The following is an 18,750-nucleotide window of genomic DNA, read 5'->3' on the forward strand; positions in this document are numbered from 1 at the left end:
GATCTAATTTCATTTGCACAGTTTTTGTCTTATATGCAGTCTTAATACATCACAGACATTGTCAAAGCGGTAGTTGTTTCTTTGTCAATGTTACTGCAAGCCACACATTCTGTGCTATGTTCATTTTGAGCACATTTTTAAGAAGGCAGCATGTGTGCTTTTTCCATTCATCACTGATGACAAGAACTTCATCATTCTGCTTGTACTCAGCATTTCTGGTGTTGGTGCTGTTGTCATAGCAACTTCATCTTCCATCTTAAGACTCCTCAACTTTGCTTTCACATTCATGTTCTGGACCATGTTTCAATGATATTCTATCCAAAGCCACTCTTTCTGAAACAGTTGATTATTACACTTGATGCAATATTGTTCCAAGCAATAACAGTATTTCAAATAGCATCCAAGATATTCCAGTTTATCTGAAAATTATTCTCTCCCCTTCTGTGTTTCTGATTAAGTATTATCTTTATGCTCTCGAGGTTATAAGTAATGGCTTGATCTAGTGGCTGCATAAAACTGATGGTATTAGGAGATAAAAACAACAGCTGTATGCTCATCAACTTAAGTGTTTCAGCAGAACGTGATGAGCAACAATCGAGAATCATCAAAATGTTCCTGTTTTCTGAAGACATTTTTCTCTCCACTCTCAACATCCTAGACTGATAAATTTTGACCATAAGCCAACTACTTTGATTGATCTCATAATTGCATGTAAATTGGTTAACCCCTTTAAAATGTATTGGCTTGGAAAACTTGTGAACAAAGTGGATGCAGTTTTGTATTGCCATCTGCACTGCAGCATAACAGAATAGTGATTCTTTGTTTACTTAATTTTCCACCATTACAGGTTCTCATTGAATAGTAAGTGTTTTATTCTTCGGAAAATTATAAAATATACTCAATCGAGATTAAAAATATCCTTTGCCCCATATTTTTTCAAGAATGGATCCAGAACACAACCAGTCTGTGGCCTTTTCTTTGTCAATTGATCCAAACTCATTGCAAATATTTTTCAAAACTAAGTTATTCCTTTGCTTAAATCTTGGGAGCCATCCACTGCTACATTTGAAGTTGCTAATTTCATGTTATTGTTCAGTTAACTAATCAGCCTTTTCTTGTAAAATTGGACCAGATATTGGTAAATTAGGTACATATGTATATTGGTACCACTCAAAAAAGTTTTGTTTTTCAAGCTCTTCATGATTTGCACCACAAATTTGTATCCTGTTTTTGTTTTTATTGCTGCTCATGTCACACACTTCAATCTTTGTTTGATTTTTCAGTATCATAGACAAAGTAGGTAAAGGAATGCTGTATTCTTTTGCAACATCCATTTTACTTTGATCTTTCGTATTAACTCTTGTATAATATTCAGTTTAATTTCTGGGCTTAATTCTCTCTGTTTATGCTTTGTCACTATAACTGCTAGATGAGGTTTAGTACAGTATAAACAGACTTTGAATTAATTTAAAGACAAGTTCTAAAAAGATGTCAACTCAGGTCCTTTTTTTAAAAAATTACACAAAAAAAATAGGTTATAACAAAAGGCTCTTTGAACACGATGCAACAATTGTAACTGACCCTCAGTAAGTGTTTTATTCTTCAGCAAATTATAAAATATACTTAATCAAGATTAAAAATATCCTTTGCCCCATATTTTTCAAGAATGGATCAAGAACACAACCAGTCTGTGTCCTTTTCTTTGGCCACAAACTGGTTGTGTTCTGGCTTTCTTGACATGAAAGTAAATTAACAAGTCAGTACTATCTTTCAGGAAATGCAGAATTTAGTGGCCACATGTAGGACAATAATAGAACATCTATTCTGAGCTTCATATTAACCATACAAAATTACATTAATTATTTCTCACTGGATAAAAATGGACTTTATAATCCACATTAGCCAAACTTTAAATAAAATTGAGTTCATATTAACAAGATTCTACTGTATCCTAGGTGTCATAATGCAGGAAAGTCTAGGGAAATCCAACAATGAAGGAAGGTCTAGGGATCTAATGTAATTATTCCAGCATATCATGCAGGCATAACGTCCTAGAATACTTGGATGCTTAGAATGTATTTCAATAAGTGAAATCTTCTAGATATTGAAATTTTATTTATTATTATTATTATTATTATTACATCTATAAATATGAATGATTTTGCATTATGTACTTGATATAGCTTGTTTACTGAATCAAATGTCTTTTTTAAAAGGCAAGGTGATCTACATTCAGTTTCATCAAGTCAGTGGACTGGAACCTCTGATGAAGATACAGGGCAGTTTGAAGATTCTCCATTTGATAAGGAACAGAAGAAAGCACAGTGTCAAAAAATTGTAGAACAGGAAAAAGAGGCAGCTCATAGTTTGTTACATCTTTCTACTTTAAATGAGCTTAGACCTTGGAACAGTAACAAGCAGCAAGAGCCATTATCAGGTAAACATAATTGTACAGCATATAAGACATGGATGTTATTTGATGTCTTTGTTTTTCATACACTAAATTTGGTATGGGGATCATTTCATATAACCAACTATACAATTTATTTCACACAGTTGTTGCCTGAATATTAAATACAAGTTTTGCAATTTGGATTAATATAATTCACTGGCAATAGGTATAGTATCATGTAAGGGTATTAAATGAAGGTATAAAATGTGTATATTTTAATTTGCATTGCAATAATGATAGCAGATCTATAGGTTTAAACTTTTATTCCAAAACATTGCGCAAGCAATTTGCTTCCTTGGTGCAGAATGCAGGTGGCTACTGTTTAAAATAAGATATTCCTGTAAAGTGGTTTTTGTATAGCATGGTACAGTTTAAAGATGATTTCACAAAACCAAACCAAAGATATATTTTATTCACACACACAGAAAAAGATTTGGACAGCAGGAAAAATGTTTGACTACTTGTCAGTGAAATTTGTGTAGTATGCCCTTTGTAATCTTTGGTATATGTGGGGAAAGTGCATTGTTGCACAGTTATACACAACCAGCACTCAACATACTGTATGCCGAGCCTAAACTACTTGTCACAAATAGTGCAAAGAAGCAAACTTCATTTGTTTCCCCATTATGGTCAAACTTGGACAGCCCTATTATTGATAATGACTTAGTGACCCCCTTAGTTGCTGCTTTCAGTATAACCAGGTAGATAGCAGCTCTGTGTGTTTCCTTTGCTTTTAAAACCTGATAGTTTCTTCTTCAGTGGTATTTTTTATTTATTTTTTTTTCCCTTTATCAAAAATTCATACCATATTGAATAATTGTTAGCTGAACTAACAGCTTTCTTCTTTCCCCTTTAAAAGTATGTTCTTTTGTAAATATAAGTATGACAGCTGTGATTAATTCATCAGCTGTTTGCTTGGGATCATCAATCCTGACCCCACTCTCTTCCTGAATTGATCTAATACAGTTAATTACTTTTCTTTTGTTGTTTAGATGCACAAAGAATATTCTTTACTATCTCTCCTGTTGTTGTGTACCAAATTGTTTTGATAATCTGCCTTAGCCTGTCTTCCCCATCGTGATGAAAAACCAGTTAAAAAGAACATTATATTATCATGAAGTAAATTATCCACACTTTTCCATGTGAAAATTAATTTATTAATTTATAACTGTAAGGAATGTATGAAACAACTTTCTTTCCTCAATTTGAATCTATGCCCGCCCCCAAGGCCGTAATCTGATCAAGAGGAAGAATTCCATCAGCAATGAGTTTGCTCAAACTATTCAAAACCTTAAACACCTCAATCAGATCACCTCACAGGTGCCTAGTTTCCAGATGCTGCAATTTGCAGAACTAAAGTATTTTTGGTATGAGCACCCCTTTATTCCACCCTCACCAATCTCGTTGCCCTTCTCCATACTCGTACCAGCAGTTCTACATCCTTCCTAAAATGAGGCCTAGAGACTGTATGCAGTATTCAAGGTGTGGCCTGACCATTGCCTTATACAATGGGACAATCACCTCCTTATTCCTGCTATCAAAATTCCTGTATATCATTGAGAAGACAAAATGAGCTGTGCTCTTGTTGCACTGCTCAGAAACTTCATATCTGTATGCACAATTACCCTCAGATTTTTTTCATTCTCCCACTACCCTGAGTGTAGTACTGCATAGTTGATATGTTACTCTGGGTTACTGCTACTTTGCATTTATCAATCTAAACTTCAGTTGCTACCTCACGGCCTATCTGCCCAACTTTTCTAGATCGTGTTGGAGTAGCATAATGTCATTAGCAACCCTGCCATCCTTTGTAGCATCTTCAAACTTGGACATTAAGCCTGATATAACGTCATCAATATCATAGGCTCAATGCATCACAATGGGTTCAACACCGAACCCTGGGGAACTCCACTAACAACATTAGTCCACGAAATGCAGTGTCCACTGATAACCACTCTGTCTTCTCCCACTCAACCATCCCTTTATCCATAGCAGCAACTTGCCCTTAATGCCATTCTGCTCCAATTTGTACGGTAGTCTTCCATGTACAACAGTATCAAAAATTTTCCTGAAATCCAAGTACGTGATATCAAAATTATTTTTTGCATCCAGTTCCTTTGTGACCACATCATAGTATCCAATCAAATTTGTCAGACAAGACTTCCCCTTAAGAAACCCATGCTGTGTCTGAATTATAACGGCAGTCTTGTCTAGATGATCCTGCAATGCATCTTTAACCAGTGACTCCATTATTTTCCCCAGAACAGAAATTAAATTAACAGGTCTGTAATTACAACAATTTCTCGTCCACTTTACTCTCAGTTATTAAAAAATCATTTAGCTCCATATCAGAGTTTGATAAACTTCTGGCCTCCCCTACAGAATTCCTCATGTGTGAATATAGATGCAAAATACTCATTTGGTTTGTCAGCTAACCTGAGCAGGATCATCAACAGTCTAATCATTGATATCAAGTGGACCAATTTGATTCATTCCATTCCTTCTAGAATTTACCTAAATAAAAAAGTCTTTGCTGCTTTTATTTGCATTCCTTGCCAAAGATTTCTCATAATCTGTCTTTGCTTGCCTAATCTCCTTTGTGACTTGATTACAAACTAGCTTATATCTACCATAGGCTTCTGTGTCACCTGATAATTTATATGCATCCCATTCATTTTTATTCTCTACAATTAGTCTTATTAGTTCTAAAAAACTTCTATTGTCGGGGAAACAGGAAATATATTGTGCAAAAAGGATATGTGGAATAGGACCAGGATATGTCTGCCAGGGACAAAAATTGATGACATAGAGCAGATATCATCTTTAATGCACAAAAGGTGATATTGCTGTACATGGTATTAATGATATTAAGAGTAGGATATCTGCAGAATTACTTAAAGTACACATCACAAGCGAAAAAAAGTCGCAAGTTAGGGTTAAATTTGAAAGTTTGTTTTTTTGTTTTTTTTTTAAAGGAGCATTAGCAACTAAGGCCATATTGCTCCGGGGATATGCTGTGGTTATTCCCTCACCTTTCCACATCCTCCGTATTTAGTGGCCACGTGCTCGAAACCCAGTGTAATCAAGAAGCGTGTGCTACGCACTGCTGCTCCTGGCTATGGAGGCACCAAATTTGAAAGTGTTTGCAATTCTGCCCAGATATTACAGGAGGGAGTATATGACGAGAGCTTTGTCAATAAATTCAGCCCTGGAGAGATTGTGCAAGGCTCATGGGGTAGAAATTTTTTCATCCTGGTTCGTGCTTGTTAACAGGAGTGTTTTTACAGGGATGAGATACAATTAAATAGAGAGAGTGCAAGAATATTTGCTGATTCTATCAAGGCAATGTTAGGTGAATTGGAAAACTGCTGACTTGGGGAGATTCACAGGCTAATAGATTAACAGTAGATGCAAGCAAAGGTGAAAGCCATTCTTGCACTGCTTCTATTAGAATGAGCAGCAGCCTGGAAAGCAAGTGCCGGAGATTTCAAGGGCTGCTGGGAGTCACCATGGAACAAGTAAATACATGGGCTGCGTTAGCATAACTAAGAGTAAGAACAGGGGCATGTATACTTGCATGTACACCAATGCCAGGAGTAAAAGTGTAAAGTGTTCATTGTCTAACGGCCCAAGGGGTTTCCCCCATCTCCGTGTTGTGTACTCTGTTTGTGAAACACAGAACACTGTGAAGGCCAGAGATTTTAAAAAGTGTAAGGTACATGTTTATGTTGTGTAGTGTCATGTTGTGTTGTTCCTCTGACCTTTTAGCTGTCGGGCCCCTAGTGGCAGGGTTGTTAAGGACACTACTGACGCTATGCTGCAACAGGATCTGGAAAGGTTGAGCAGATGGGCTGAGAGGTGGCAAATGAAGTTTAACATTGACAAATGTAAAATACTACATATGGGAAACAGCAACCCCAGAGCAACGTATCAATTCTGTGGTACAACACTGACAGTGGTAGAGAATGAAAGGGACCTGGGGGTAATTGTGCCGGCAGATATGAAGTTCTCTGAGTAGTGCAGATGGGCTGCAAGAGTAGCTCATGGTGTCTTGTCAATAATATACAGGAATTTTTCTAGCAGGGATAAGGAGGTGATTATTCCCTTGTATAAGGCAATGGTCAGGCCACACCTTGAGTACTGTATACAGGGGTGCCTCTGTAGCCAGGTGGGAAGGAGCAGCAGTGCATAGCACACGCTTCTTGATTAGACCGGGGTTCGAGCCCGTCACCACCAAATACGGAGGATGCGGAAAGGTCAGGGAATGACCACCGCATATCCCGGAGCAATATGGCCTTAGTTGCTAATGCTCCTAAAAACCAAAACAACAACATCTGTATACAGGTCTGGAGGCCTCATTTCAGGAGGGACGTAGAGCTGCTGGAACGAGTACAGAGAAGGGCAACAAGAGCAAGGGTTGCTCTTACGAAGAAAGGCTTAAATTTTGCAAATTACAGTGTCTGGAGACTAGGCACCGGCGAGGTGATCTGATAGAGGTATTTAAGGCCTTGAATGGTTTGAGCATGCTCAATGCTGATGGAATTCTTCCTCTTGCTCAGAATAATCACCTGCGAGAGCATAAATTCAAATTGAGGAAAGACAGATGTAAGATAGATGTGCGGAAATTTGCCTTTAGGCAGCGGTAGTTGGTTGGTGGAACAGACTTCCATCCCTTGTTGTGGAAGTTGATAGCCTAAATAAATTTAAGGCTCAGCTGGACAGGTATTTCGAACGGACGGAGGAGGGGTGAAGTGGAAGTGTTTTTTTTTTTTTTTTTGGCTGATGCTGCATAAGCTTGCTTTCTTGCATCATATGCCTCTTCTAATGCTAATGCTAAATCGACTTCATCCTCACTAACAGAAGATATACTGTGAATGATGTTACCTCCTGAATAAGGTAAATGTTGGCAGTGATCACAGAATGGTAAGATGTACACTTGATATAGATGTAGGAAAGGAAAGAAAAGGAAAAAACTGACTCAAGTAAATAATACGAAGATCTTTGAGATAACAGAAGACGAGAAAGAACAGTATGTACTGGAACTTAAGAACAAGTTTGAGCTTCTGCAGACTGCTCCGGACCAAGATATCGACAAGGAATATTACAACTTTCTGAAAGTGATAAAGCCCAAGAAACCTATAGAGAAAAAGATATCCAAAGAGGAAAAAATTAGTCAAGAAACACTTATTATGATGAACCGAAGGTGACAATTGAAGAGCAAGATAAACACTTACAAGGAGAAAATTGAGTATACTGAGTTATACAAAGCCATTAGAAAGAGGCTCAGAGAGGACCTAAGAAGATTTAACACAAGAAAAGTAGAACAAGCATTAAGGGAAAACAAAGGACTTAAATCAGCAGCCATGAACAGTAATACAGAAAGACAAATGATACTGGGCCGACCGGGCTAGCCGAGTGGGTAAAGTACCTGCCCGGCAACCCAAGGTCGCGGGTTCGATTCCCGCCTCGGGCTTGGATCAAAGTACTGCAAAAAAAAACCTTGGGAGGTGCAATATGGCCATAGAAGCCGATGCGCCAACAACTACCAAATCAAAAAAAAAAAAAAAAAAAAAACAAATGATACTGAAACTAAAGAATAGCAATGGTGTACTTATAAATAGCAGAGAAGGCATAATTCAAATAGCAGAAGACTACTATAGAGAATTATACAGGGAGCGAGGAAATGATGCCAGCAGTGGGGAAGAGGGATCGCAAATTAGCAACACATACGACATACCCGATATTCTTCCTGATGAGGTAGAACAGGTGTTGAAGAAAATGTAGAATCAGACAGCCCCGGGGAAAGATGAAGTTACTGTAGAGTTGTTAAAATTGGGAGGGAGAGACATAACACAAAAACTGGCAAGGCTCTTCACAAAATGCATTAGAAAAGGTGTGACGCCTAAGCAGTGGAATAATGCAATCATAGTTTTTCTGCATAAGAAAGGAAATAAATCAGAAATTGGAAATTATAGACCAATTAGCTTGTTATCCCACATCTACAAGTTGTTCACAAGGGTCATCACTAACAGATTAGAAAGAATACTTGATGAGAATTAACCGAAAGAGCAAGCTGGCTTTAGGACAGGATTCTCAACTATGGATCATCTTCACATAATATAGTAGTAGTAGTGGCATCTGATGCAAGAAAGCAAGTGTATGATCTTATGCAGCATCAGCCAAAAAAAAAAAAAAAAAAAAAATCACACCATTCCCTCCAAATGCCTGTCCAGTTCCTCCTTAAATTTATTTAACCTGTCAACTTCCACAATGACAGATGGAAGTTTGTTCCAGCAATTAACCATCCGCTGGCTAAAGGCAAATTTCCACACATCTATTCTACATCTGTCTTTTCTTAATTTGAATTTATGCCCCCCTAGGTTCGTAATCTGAACAAGTGGAAGGATCCCATCAGAATTCAGCGTGCTCAACCCATTCAAGGCCTTATACACCTCAATCAGATCACCGTGCAGGTGCCTAGTCTCCAGCCACTGCAATTTGCAGAACTTAAGCCTCTCTTGGTAAGAGGATCCCTTCATTCCCCTCACTGATCTTGTTGCCCTTCTCTGTACACGCTCAAGTAAATCTACATCCTTCCTAAAATGAAGCCTCCAGACCTGTACACAGTACTCAAGGCGTGGCCTGACCATTGCCTTATACAGAGGGACAATCACCTCCTTCTCCCTGCTAGCAAAATCCCTATATATCATTGACAAAACCCCATTACCTGCCCTGGCAGCCTGTCTGCATTGCTCAGAAAACTTCATATCTGACTGCACAATTACTCCCAGGTCTTTTTCATTTTCTACAACCTTAAGTGTAGTACCACACAGTTGGTACGTTTCTCTGGGGTTACTTCTACCCATATGCAGTACTTTGCATTTGTCAAATTTAAACTTCAGTTGCCACTTCTTAGCCCATCTGCTCAAATTATCTAGATCCTATTGCAGTAGCACACTGCCATTACTGTCATTAACAACCCTGCGAACTTTTGTATCATCTGCAAACTTCGACATTAAGCCTGATATACCTTCATCAATATCATTGATAAATATACAAAACAAAAGTGGACCTAACACCGAACCCTGTGGGACTCCACTAATAACATTAGTCCACGAAGAGCAGCACCCATTGATTACCACCCTCTGTCTTCTCCCACTTAACCATCCTTTTATCCATTTTAGCAACTTACCCTTAATACCATTCTGCTCCAATTTGTACAATAGTCTTCCATGCGCAACAGTGTCAAAAGCTTTCCTGAAATCCAAATATATGATATCAAAATTATTTGTTGCATCCAGTTCCTTTGTAACCACATCATAATATCCTATCAAATTTGTCAGACAAGACTTTCCCTTAACAAACCCATGCTGTGTCTGAATTATTGCTGCAGTCTTGTCTAGATGATCCTGCAATGCATCTTTAACCAGTGACTCCATTATTTTACCCGGAACAGAAGTTAAACTAACTGGTCTGTAATTACTCGTGTCAACCTTCGATCCCCCTTTGTGAATTGGGGATGCATTTGCACATCTCCAGTCTGTGGGAGCCTCCGCTGAGTCCAAGGATGCTCTCATATTTATGGCCAAGGGTTTGCTTAGTTGCTTTGCTGCCCCCTTTAATATAACTGGATAGATCCCATCCACCCCGGGTGCTTTTCTTATGTTTAACTTCAACAATTTCTCCTCCACTTTGCTCTCAGTTATTACAAAATCGTTACGTATCCTGCTACAATTTGATAACCTTCTGCCATTTTCAAACCTTAATAATTCCTCATGTGTGAATGTAGATGCAAAATACTCATTCAGTTTGTTTCCTATCTGAGCAGAATCATCAACAGTCGAACCATCAATGTCAAGTGGACCAATCAGATTCATCCCCTTCCTTTTAGAGTTTATATAAGTAAAGAAATCCTTGCTGTTTTTCTTAGTATCTTTTGCCATGGATTTCTCGTAATCTGCCTTCGCCTGCCTAACCTCCTTTGTGACCTGATTACAGACTAGCTGATATCTGCCATAGGCTTCTGAGTCACTTGATAATTTATATGCATCCCATGCATTTTTCTTCTCTGTTACAAGTCTCATTAGTCCATTAGATAACCATTTAGGCCTAAACCTTGAACAATATTTCTTAATCGGTATGAAACTTTTAGTAGCATCCACGATTAATTCCTTGAATGCTTCCCACTTAGAATTTACTGTTGGTAACATCGTCAATTGATCCCACTGTACAGAATTTAAAAACTGTCGGAGACTACTGTACTCATCTTTACGGAAGCAAAAACCCTTTCCTTTATCCCTGATGGTAATTAAATCTTTAAGTAAATCCCACATCAGTACACTGTGATCACTGCCGCCTAGTGGTTCCTTTATCTGCAAATTCTTAATACACGAATGATCACTGCTGATAACCAGATCAAGAGTATTACTTTCTCTGGTTGCCTCTCAAAATGCTGCTGCAGAAAACAATCATCCAATAAATCCACAAAATATCACAGCTAATGGAGAAAGCAAATGAATATAAAACACCATTATGCAAAACACCAAGATACCCCATATATTATGATTTTGAAGAAAATATATGAGAACGCTACTTCCTTTATTAGACTCTAGACAAAGACAGTAGCAAATTTAAAATCGAGAAAGGAGTTCGACAAGGAGATAATATCTCTGAAGCTGTTTACTGCTGCCCTTGAGGGAGCTTTCAGAAGATTAGACTGGTCACAGAAAGGAGTCAATGTGAATGGAGAGTACCTAAACCATTTACGATTTCCAGATGACATTGTGGTCATGAGCCATGATCCCAAAAAATTAGAGGAAAATCTTAATCAGTTATGAACAGTTAGTAAGGATTTTGGACTAAAGATGAACATGGCTAAAACAAAAGTAATGATGAACAAGTATGCCACAGAAAGGGACATAATGATTGAAGGAGCAGTAATTGAAAAGGTGGAGTCATATACTTATCTGGGACAAGTTATTAGCTGTAATAATGATAAATGGCTGGAAGTCAAGAGAAGAATAAATTTTGGATGGACAGCATTCAGGAAATATAGTCACATACTGAAGAGCAATATCCCAGTTTGTCTGAAATGTAAAATAATGAACCAATGTATACTCTCCACCATGACTTATGGAAGTGAAACTTGGGCGCTCGCCAAAAGAATGGAAGAGAAGCTGAGAACTACACAGCGAAGAATGGAACAAATTATATTGGGAATGAGACTGTGAGATAAGAAGAGAAACACATGGATTAGGCAGCAAACTCAAGTAAAGGACATTCTTATCAAAACTAAAGAACTAAAATCGTCTTGGGCAGGACAGTTAGCTCGAAGACATGATGACAGATGGACTAAGAAAATAACAGAATGGTGCCCAAGAGGAGCTAGAAGAAAACCTGGAAAACAACGGCTGAGATGGATAGATGAAATTCATGAGTTTGTGGGTAGTAAATGGATGGCCATTGCACAAAACAGAAGGAACTGAAAAGTTGCTGGAGAGGCCTTCATCCTGAAGTGGATTGAAAATGGCTGGTGATGAAGCACTGGGAAACCAAAAATAAGAGTGGGAGTGTGTTATTAGGCCTAATGAATCTGATGAGTACAATGAACTGTACAGAGAAATAGTGGGTCAGTAAATCAGAATGTCTTATAATGGGGGATTTTAACTTCCCAGATATTGACTGGAACTTGTGGGTTGGTAACTTGCACACTAGCAAGACTTTTGTGGATTTATTGGATGATTATTTTCTACAGCAGCATGTTTGAGAGGTAGTGAGAGGGAGTAATACCCTTGATTTGTTTATCAGCAGTGATTATTCATGCATTAAGAATCTTCAAATAAAAGAACTACTAGGTGGCAGTGATCGTAGTGTACTGATGTGGGATTTACTTAAAGATGTAATTGCCATCAGGGGTAAAAGGAAGGGTTTTTGCTTTCGTAAAGTTGAATACAGTAGTCTCAGACAGTTTTTAAATTCTCTACATCGGGATTGATGATGTTACCAACAACAAATTCTAAATGGGTAGCATTCAAGGAATTAATCTTGGACGGTACGAGCTTTTCATACTAACTAAATAATCTGGTCAGTGCCATTGTGAGATATTTTTGCACCCTATGCAAATAAGCATTTTTTGCCTAGGGCATATGGATTATGCATAAAATTAAATAATCTGCACAACAGTAAAGCACCCCATGCCCAAATCCCAAATGGCACTCTAAGCATTTGCCTGAATGGCTACCATACCACGACGGCACTGAATCTGGTCAAGCTTTAGGCCTAAATGGATGTCAGTTGAACTAATGGGTCGCAAAATTTTGCGAAATTGTGGCAAAAGATCATCATTTAATACTCAGAATGATGGCTGATAAGTTAAATATGAATAAAGATATGATTTGTTAAATTCTGCATGGAGATTTAGAGAAAAGTGAGACCTCTGCAAAATTTGTGCTGCACAACCTCATAAATAAACAGAAGCAACAAAGAGTGTCATTATGTGAAGACTTCATCCCGACTTGTCAAGAAAAAGTTTTAAATCACAGTAGAGGTACAAGGCTACACCCAATTTTGGAGTCAGTAGTTTTGAATCATGACAAATGCTGGCAGCAATCCCATATGTGCGCCGCATACCAACAACAATCACCTGATCTGGCCTACTGAGTGACTGAACACTCTCGCATTCATGTATGTGCTCTCCCAATCATCTGAGCACACACTGCCTATTTAGTTTAGTTAATTCCATTCCTAACATTTTATGTTATGTTTGCATTTCTGTATGTATGTACCTTTCTTGTGGCACCTCCGTAGCCAGGTGGAAAGGAGCAGCAGTGCGTAGCACACGCTTCTTGATTGACCACCGCATATCCCGGAGCAATATGGCCTTAGTTGCTAATGCTCCTAAAAACTAAACAAACAAACAAACAAACAACAAACCTTTCTTGCTGAAGAAGGGGTTCGTCAACCTGAAAGCTAACTATTAAATTTATTTTAGTTACTGTTTCCACTGGCTCTGCTGTATTCTCTTCTTCCAATTCTAATTTCCTTGACAGTATTGTCTCTGGAGATGAGTGTTGGGTGGGGTGGTGCCTCCATAGCCAGGTGGGAAGGAGCAGCAGTGCGTAGCACATGCTTCTTGATTAGACCGGGGTTCGAGTCTATCACCACCAAATACAGAGGATGCGGAAAGGTCAGGGAATGACCACTGCATATCCCGGAGCAATATGGCCTTAGTTGATAATGCTCCTAAAAACCAAATAACAAACAAACAAACAACGAGTGTTGGGTGTTTCAGGATGGCCCAGAGACAAAGTAACAGAGCATATGCAGTGGACTTCACTGCATATGCACCAAGGCTCAAAAGGTTTGTTTACAGAAGTTCAGGATCAATACGATGCTAATCCTATTTTTTGATAAACAGGATATGATTCACAATGAATTTGTACCTGAAGGGGAGAGAGCCAATGCCACATTCATTGTACAGATGCTTCAAAGACCTGTACCTTGTACCTCACCCTGAAAATGCTTTGAAGCACATTTCCTGGGTGGGGCCACAATTTTGAGAGAGAGAGGCAACTGGTTCACGTTGCACAACAAGTGCTCCTGCCCATTCTGGATTTGTCATGAAGACATTTCCGACAAAATGTAGCATTGTACAGATGCGACCATTCACCCTACTCTCCCAATCTTGCACTAGTGGACCTCTTCCTCTTTCCCAAGATGAAAATTGATTTCAAAGGAAAGAGATTTCAGGATGTTGAGGACATAAAAGAAAATGAAACCACCAAACTAAACATCGTCTCTTTGACACCTTTGCTGACTCTCTTCAGAAACTTTTAGAATGGTGTAATAAGAGCATTCAATCAAGTGGCAATTGAATAAAAATGAAACCATTTTTGAGCTCTTTCACTTTGTGTTCCTTTTATAGCACTAGTCCAGGAACTTTATTGCACACCTTGTGTATATCATGAAAAAAATTATTTATTAAAAAAAATGAATAATGCTTTATATGGCTAAAGAAATCAAAATAAAGAATTGGTCCTGCTGCTGGTGGTGGTGGTGGTGTGTGTGTGTGTGTGTGTGTGAGTGATAATTTTTATGATAAAACAAACCATAAAGTCTAGAAATATTATTTGATTATGGTGTTTCTTATTGTGTTTAATATATAACATGCTACACTGTTTGTTATATAGCAGAATGTTGTTATAAAACTCTCCTTTATAAATAATAAAAAGGAGAATCTTAAAAAAGTATGCATAAAGTATATTGTAACACTCCACTACACTGATTTTGAAAGAATATTTTGGTGAGCACTTACAATTGATATTTTCTTGCCGGCAGCATCTTATATCCTCTTACAGCTAGCATATTTGAAGAATGCAAAAATTTGAAACATAAAATAAAATTTAACTTGTTTTATTTTAATAACATTTTATCATCATTTTTTAAGTTTTCACATGCTTTGAAAATGCTCTAGCTGCATAAGAGACAAGATAGTCCTTTTGTCAGCACTTTCTAAATATTCTTTTAAAAAATCAAGGCAGTGTAGTTTTAAAATATGCACATTAATAATGTTTTGAATTATATGAATTTGTAAAAGCGCGCACCCTTAAACATAATATGTTATTGAATTTGGCAGAAGTTAGCATTTATACACTGTTAAATAAATAATTTATTTTCAAACAAAATATTTTCTTTTTATTTCTTTGTTTTTTATTCAGATGAAAGAATTGATGAACCATGTGACCTGCCAATAGTAGATATACATCCAGATACTCCTGCCACTGCTGCCTGTCTCGTAGTAAATCAAGCTGGAATCACTTCATTTGGCAGTACGTGGTCCCCTGTGTCCAGATCTAGAAGTACTACAGAGTCCAGCATACCTGACAGTAATGTACCTTCTGACCAGTCCTTGATTGGAAGCCCTCCAGTTTTATGGTTGCCTGCGGAACCTCTTGGTCATAGACCTCGATCATACTCTGTAGACATTCCATTAAATACCAACAGAGATCAACAAGAACACATATCAACCCATTTACAGAGTGTCCCATCAGAAGTCAGTGATGATACAACCAAGGATATGTTTGAGGCACCTCACAGGGAGCAATATGGAAGGCGTTACTCAATATCTGTGGCTAGAGAAGCACGCTGTACTGCTCGTTCATTGCTCATGCACGATTGGAGTAATCCTCCTATTAGTAGTGAATCACGATATTCTCCCAGTAAGTGGGTTGAACCAGATACAGATGAACCAATGGATTTGAGGGTTTCAAGAAGTAGAATTGATAACAGAAGTGAGATTTTGCCAAGCTTCCATTTTATGTCTCCAAATAAAAAGAAAATCACTGAGATGACTAAATCAGAGGCTTCAAATATTTATCCACAATACGAAGGGAGAAAAATTTCTTCTAGGCCAGTGCAGAACTATGACATTAGAGAAAACAGCAGTAATACAGGTTTTAGTTCACCAGAAGACAATCATTCTTTTAATAATAGAGTAATTCAGAGTAATTCACAAACACCATATATTTACCTACCAGAAGTACAGGGAGATACATCATTAGAAGCACAAGGAAGAAAGGATCTTGAATATATTAATGACCAGTCTAGTCCTGATCCATCTGATTACAGAATGTATTCTCCTGTTACGTCACCAACTCCAGAAGATAATTCTCCACATATTTTTCCACATGATTCTCTCCCAGTTCATTTCCTTACTTCTGGAGATATTCCTCCTGATGAGCCTCATGCCCTTGCTCAAGCCCAAGCTGAATTCATAATGCCTAGCACATCATCTTGTTTAGAAGAGGGTCGATGTGTATGTGGTATTTGTAATAAAACCTTTGCAAAGCCAAGTCAACTCCGATTGCATGTTAATATTCATTACTTTGAACGTCCTTTTCGTTGTGACAATTGTGCTGTCTCTTTTCGTACAAAAGGCCACCTGCAAAAACATAAGCGTTCAGTGAGCCATTACAACAAAGTGAATATGAATATGACTTTTGGAACTCCAACTACAGACAATCCCAGACCATTTAAATGTGCCGATTGCAAAATTGCTTTTCGTATCCATGGACATCTGGCTAAACATTTGCGCTCAAAAATGCATATAATGAAACTGGAATGTTTGGGAAAATTACCATTTGGTATGTATGCTGAAATGGAACGATCTGGAGTCAGCTTAAATGAAATAGACACCACAGACTGTAATAATTCACTTGAGAGTCTTCAAATAATGGCTCAGAAATTATATCAGAGGGATCCTCGTAGAATGCGCTGGCAAAGCAGCGATCAATCGCCCTCAGATCCTGAGAGTGCCAAACCTTTACCACCATTGACAGCCTATAACTTGACTGATTGTAATAAAACTGCATCTGAGCAGACAGGGCTTCCGACTAGTACCTCCCTTGTATCATCTCCATCAACATTTATACCATCATCAGCAGTGAGTACAGGAGTAAAGCAAGAACCATCAGAACTGATAGAGGCTTACTTTTCTTCTACAGGATTTTCTGAAGGAGAAGGGCCAGTCTCTCCATCATCTCAGTATACTGTGCCTCACCAAAAAGACAGTGGGCATGAGTGTTCCAGAAAGCCAGGAGAAATGGATCCCAGCTTATCCCTCCATAGGTCATGTACTTGTCACATGTGTGGCCGTCTCTTCAAAAGTGCCAAGTTCCTCCAAGTACATTTATACTGTGATCACACAGGTTGGAGCCCACCTGCTGAAGTTACTTCACAAACTTCAGGTAGCACTGCCATAACAGAACCCCCAGTTCATATATCAAACTCTCAGAAACAGGATTTTACTTGTGAATTATGTGGAAGGCAGTTTTTAAATCAGAACACTTTACAACAGGTATTACTATTCGAAAAATATGTTAAAAACCCTGTAATTTTCTGAACCTTTCTTATATTTGCATGGATTTACAGATAATTATTTCTTTTATGTAATAATTTATGATTTACGCATAAATTAGCTAATGATGATTAGCTTATTTATGCTTGTGGGGAGCTTTATGCATTTTATTATAATGGTGGGGAATCAGACCTTAAAATAATTGATTGAATTGAAAATGCAAATGTGAAATTAGATTAATAAGCTTCACAGAATTACTCTTAATGATGCAGGATCAGGCTTGCAGATTCCGCTACCAGTTGACCATTCCCAAAAATATTAAATAATAATTCTTGTGTGTTTTTTTTTTTTTTTTTTTTTTTTTCATGTTTGCTGAATTGGGGTAGTTTTTAGAATATACAGTAGAAGCCCAGCTATCTGTCATCCATCTGGAAAGTTCACACAGCTCTGCCACTTGAAAAATAATATACAGTAAGACTCCCGTATCCGTGGGGGATACGTTCCAAGACCTACCGTGGATGGCCGAAACTGCAGATATAAGCGAACACCTGCTGACCCCACATATAACGTGATTTTCTTGTACGTACGTATAATAAAGTTTAATTGATAAATTAAACACACAGTAAGACATTACCAACATTAAATACAGTAATAATAAAGTACAGCAGACTCTCTCGATTTACCAGAATTGGATTAACCGGGACACTTCAAGACTCCAAATTTAAAAAAAATCAACCAGAAATCATAAAATTCAAGTAATAACTAGAATAGGTATAAACATTTATTTTGCAAGTCGTAAATAAGTGACAAGAACCAGCGTTATAAGTCATCATTGGGAGATTAGCGTACCTATTATCTTGCAACCCCTGCTGTCTTCACACTTACCGCTCAAAAGAAAAAAAAAAGAGAGACCAAATGTTTAGTTTGATTTAGTGCATCACGTAGATTGTTGTGTTTCATCACACCGCAAAAGGACAAATTTTGTTTCATTATTTATGTCAGGGATGTTGGAATTTTTTTTATGGTAACTTTTTTTTTGTTTAGAAATTGCAAAAATGATGGGCAAATGCAAGAGTTGTGCTTTAAAATTAAACGAAAACTTGAAATTATTCAAAAGTTTGAAAACGGTGCATCCGTTAAATCTCTAAACAACCATTATAATGTTGGTGACCAAACCATACGCGACATTGTAAAAAATAAAGGGAAAGCTATTCAATTTAAAATCGACATCATAAAAAAATAAAGGGAAACATTGTATTGGACACGAGTAGTATGTGTTCAGTTTTTTTTTTTTTTTTTCATGGTTAGCCGCGGATAACTGAATCAGCAGATATGGGGGCACAACTATACATAAAAAAGAATTGCACTACCTGCCTACTTACGTAATAGCAAAGAGACTGAAAATTAATTTTTTTTTTTTTAATGAAAATATAAATATTTATAA

General features: G+C 37.6%; 1 protein-coding gene across 2 annotated transcripts in view; it reads left to right on the forward strand.

Moving 5' to 3' along the window:
• The window catches only part of shn (zinc finger protein schnurri), a 381,381-nt gene that overhangs the window by 328,139 nt on the left and 34,492 nt on the right, over window positions 1–18,750 (forward strand). For both annotated transcript variants that reach the window (XM_090386453.1, XM_090386454.1), the window contains exons 6-7: window positions 2,217–2,437; window positions 15,169–17,306. In XM_090386453.1, the coding sequence (XP_090242579.1) occupies window positions 2,217–2,437; window positions 15,169–17,306 (2,359 nt within the window). The remainder of the gene's footprint in view (window positions 1–2,216; window positions 2,438–15,168; window positions 17,307–18,750) is intronic.

The sequence above is a fragment of the Mastigoproctus giganteus genome, chromosome 12 (genome assembly GCF_048544385.1).
Source record: "Mastigoproctus giganteus isolate SK-2022 chromosome 12, ASM4854438v1, whole genome shotgun sequence".
Lineage (NCBI taxonomy): Eukaryota > Metazoa > Arthropoda > Arachnida > Uropygi > Thelyphonidae > Mastigoproctus > Mastigoproctus giganteus.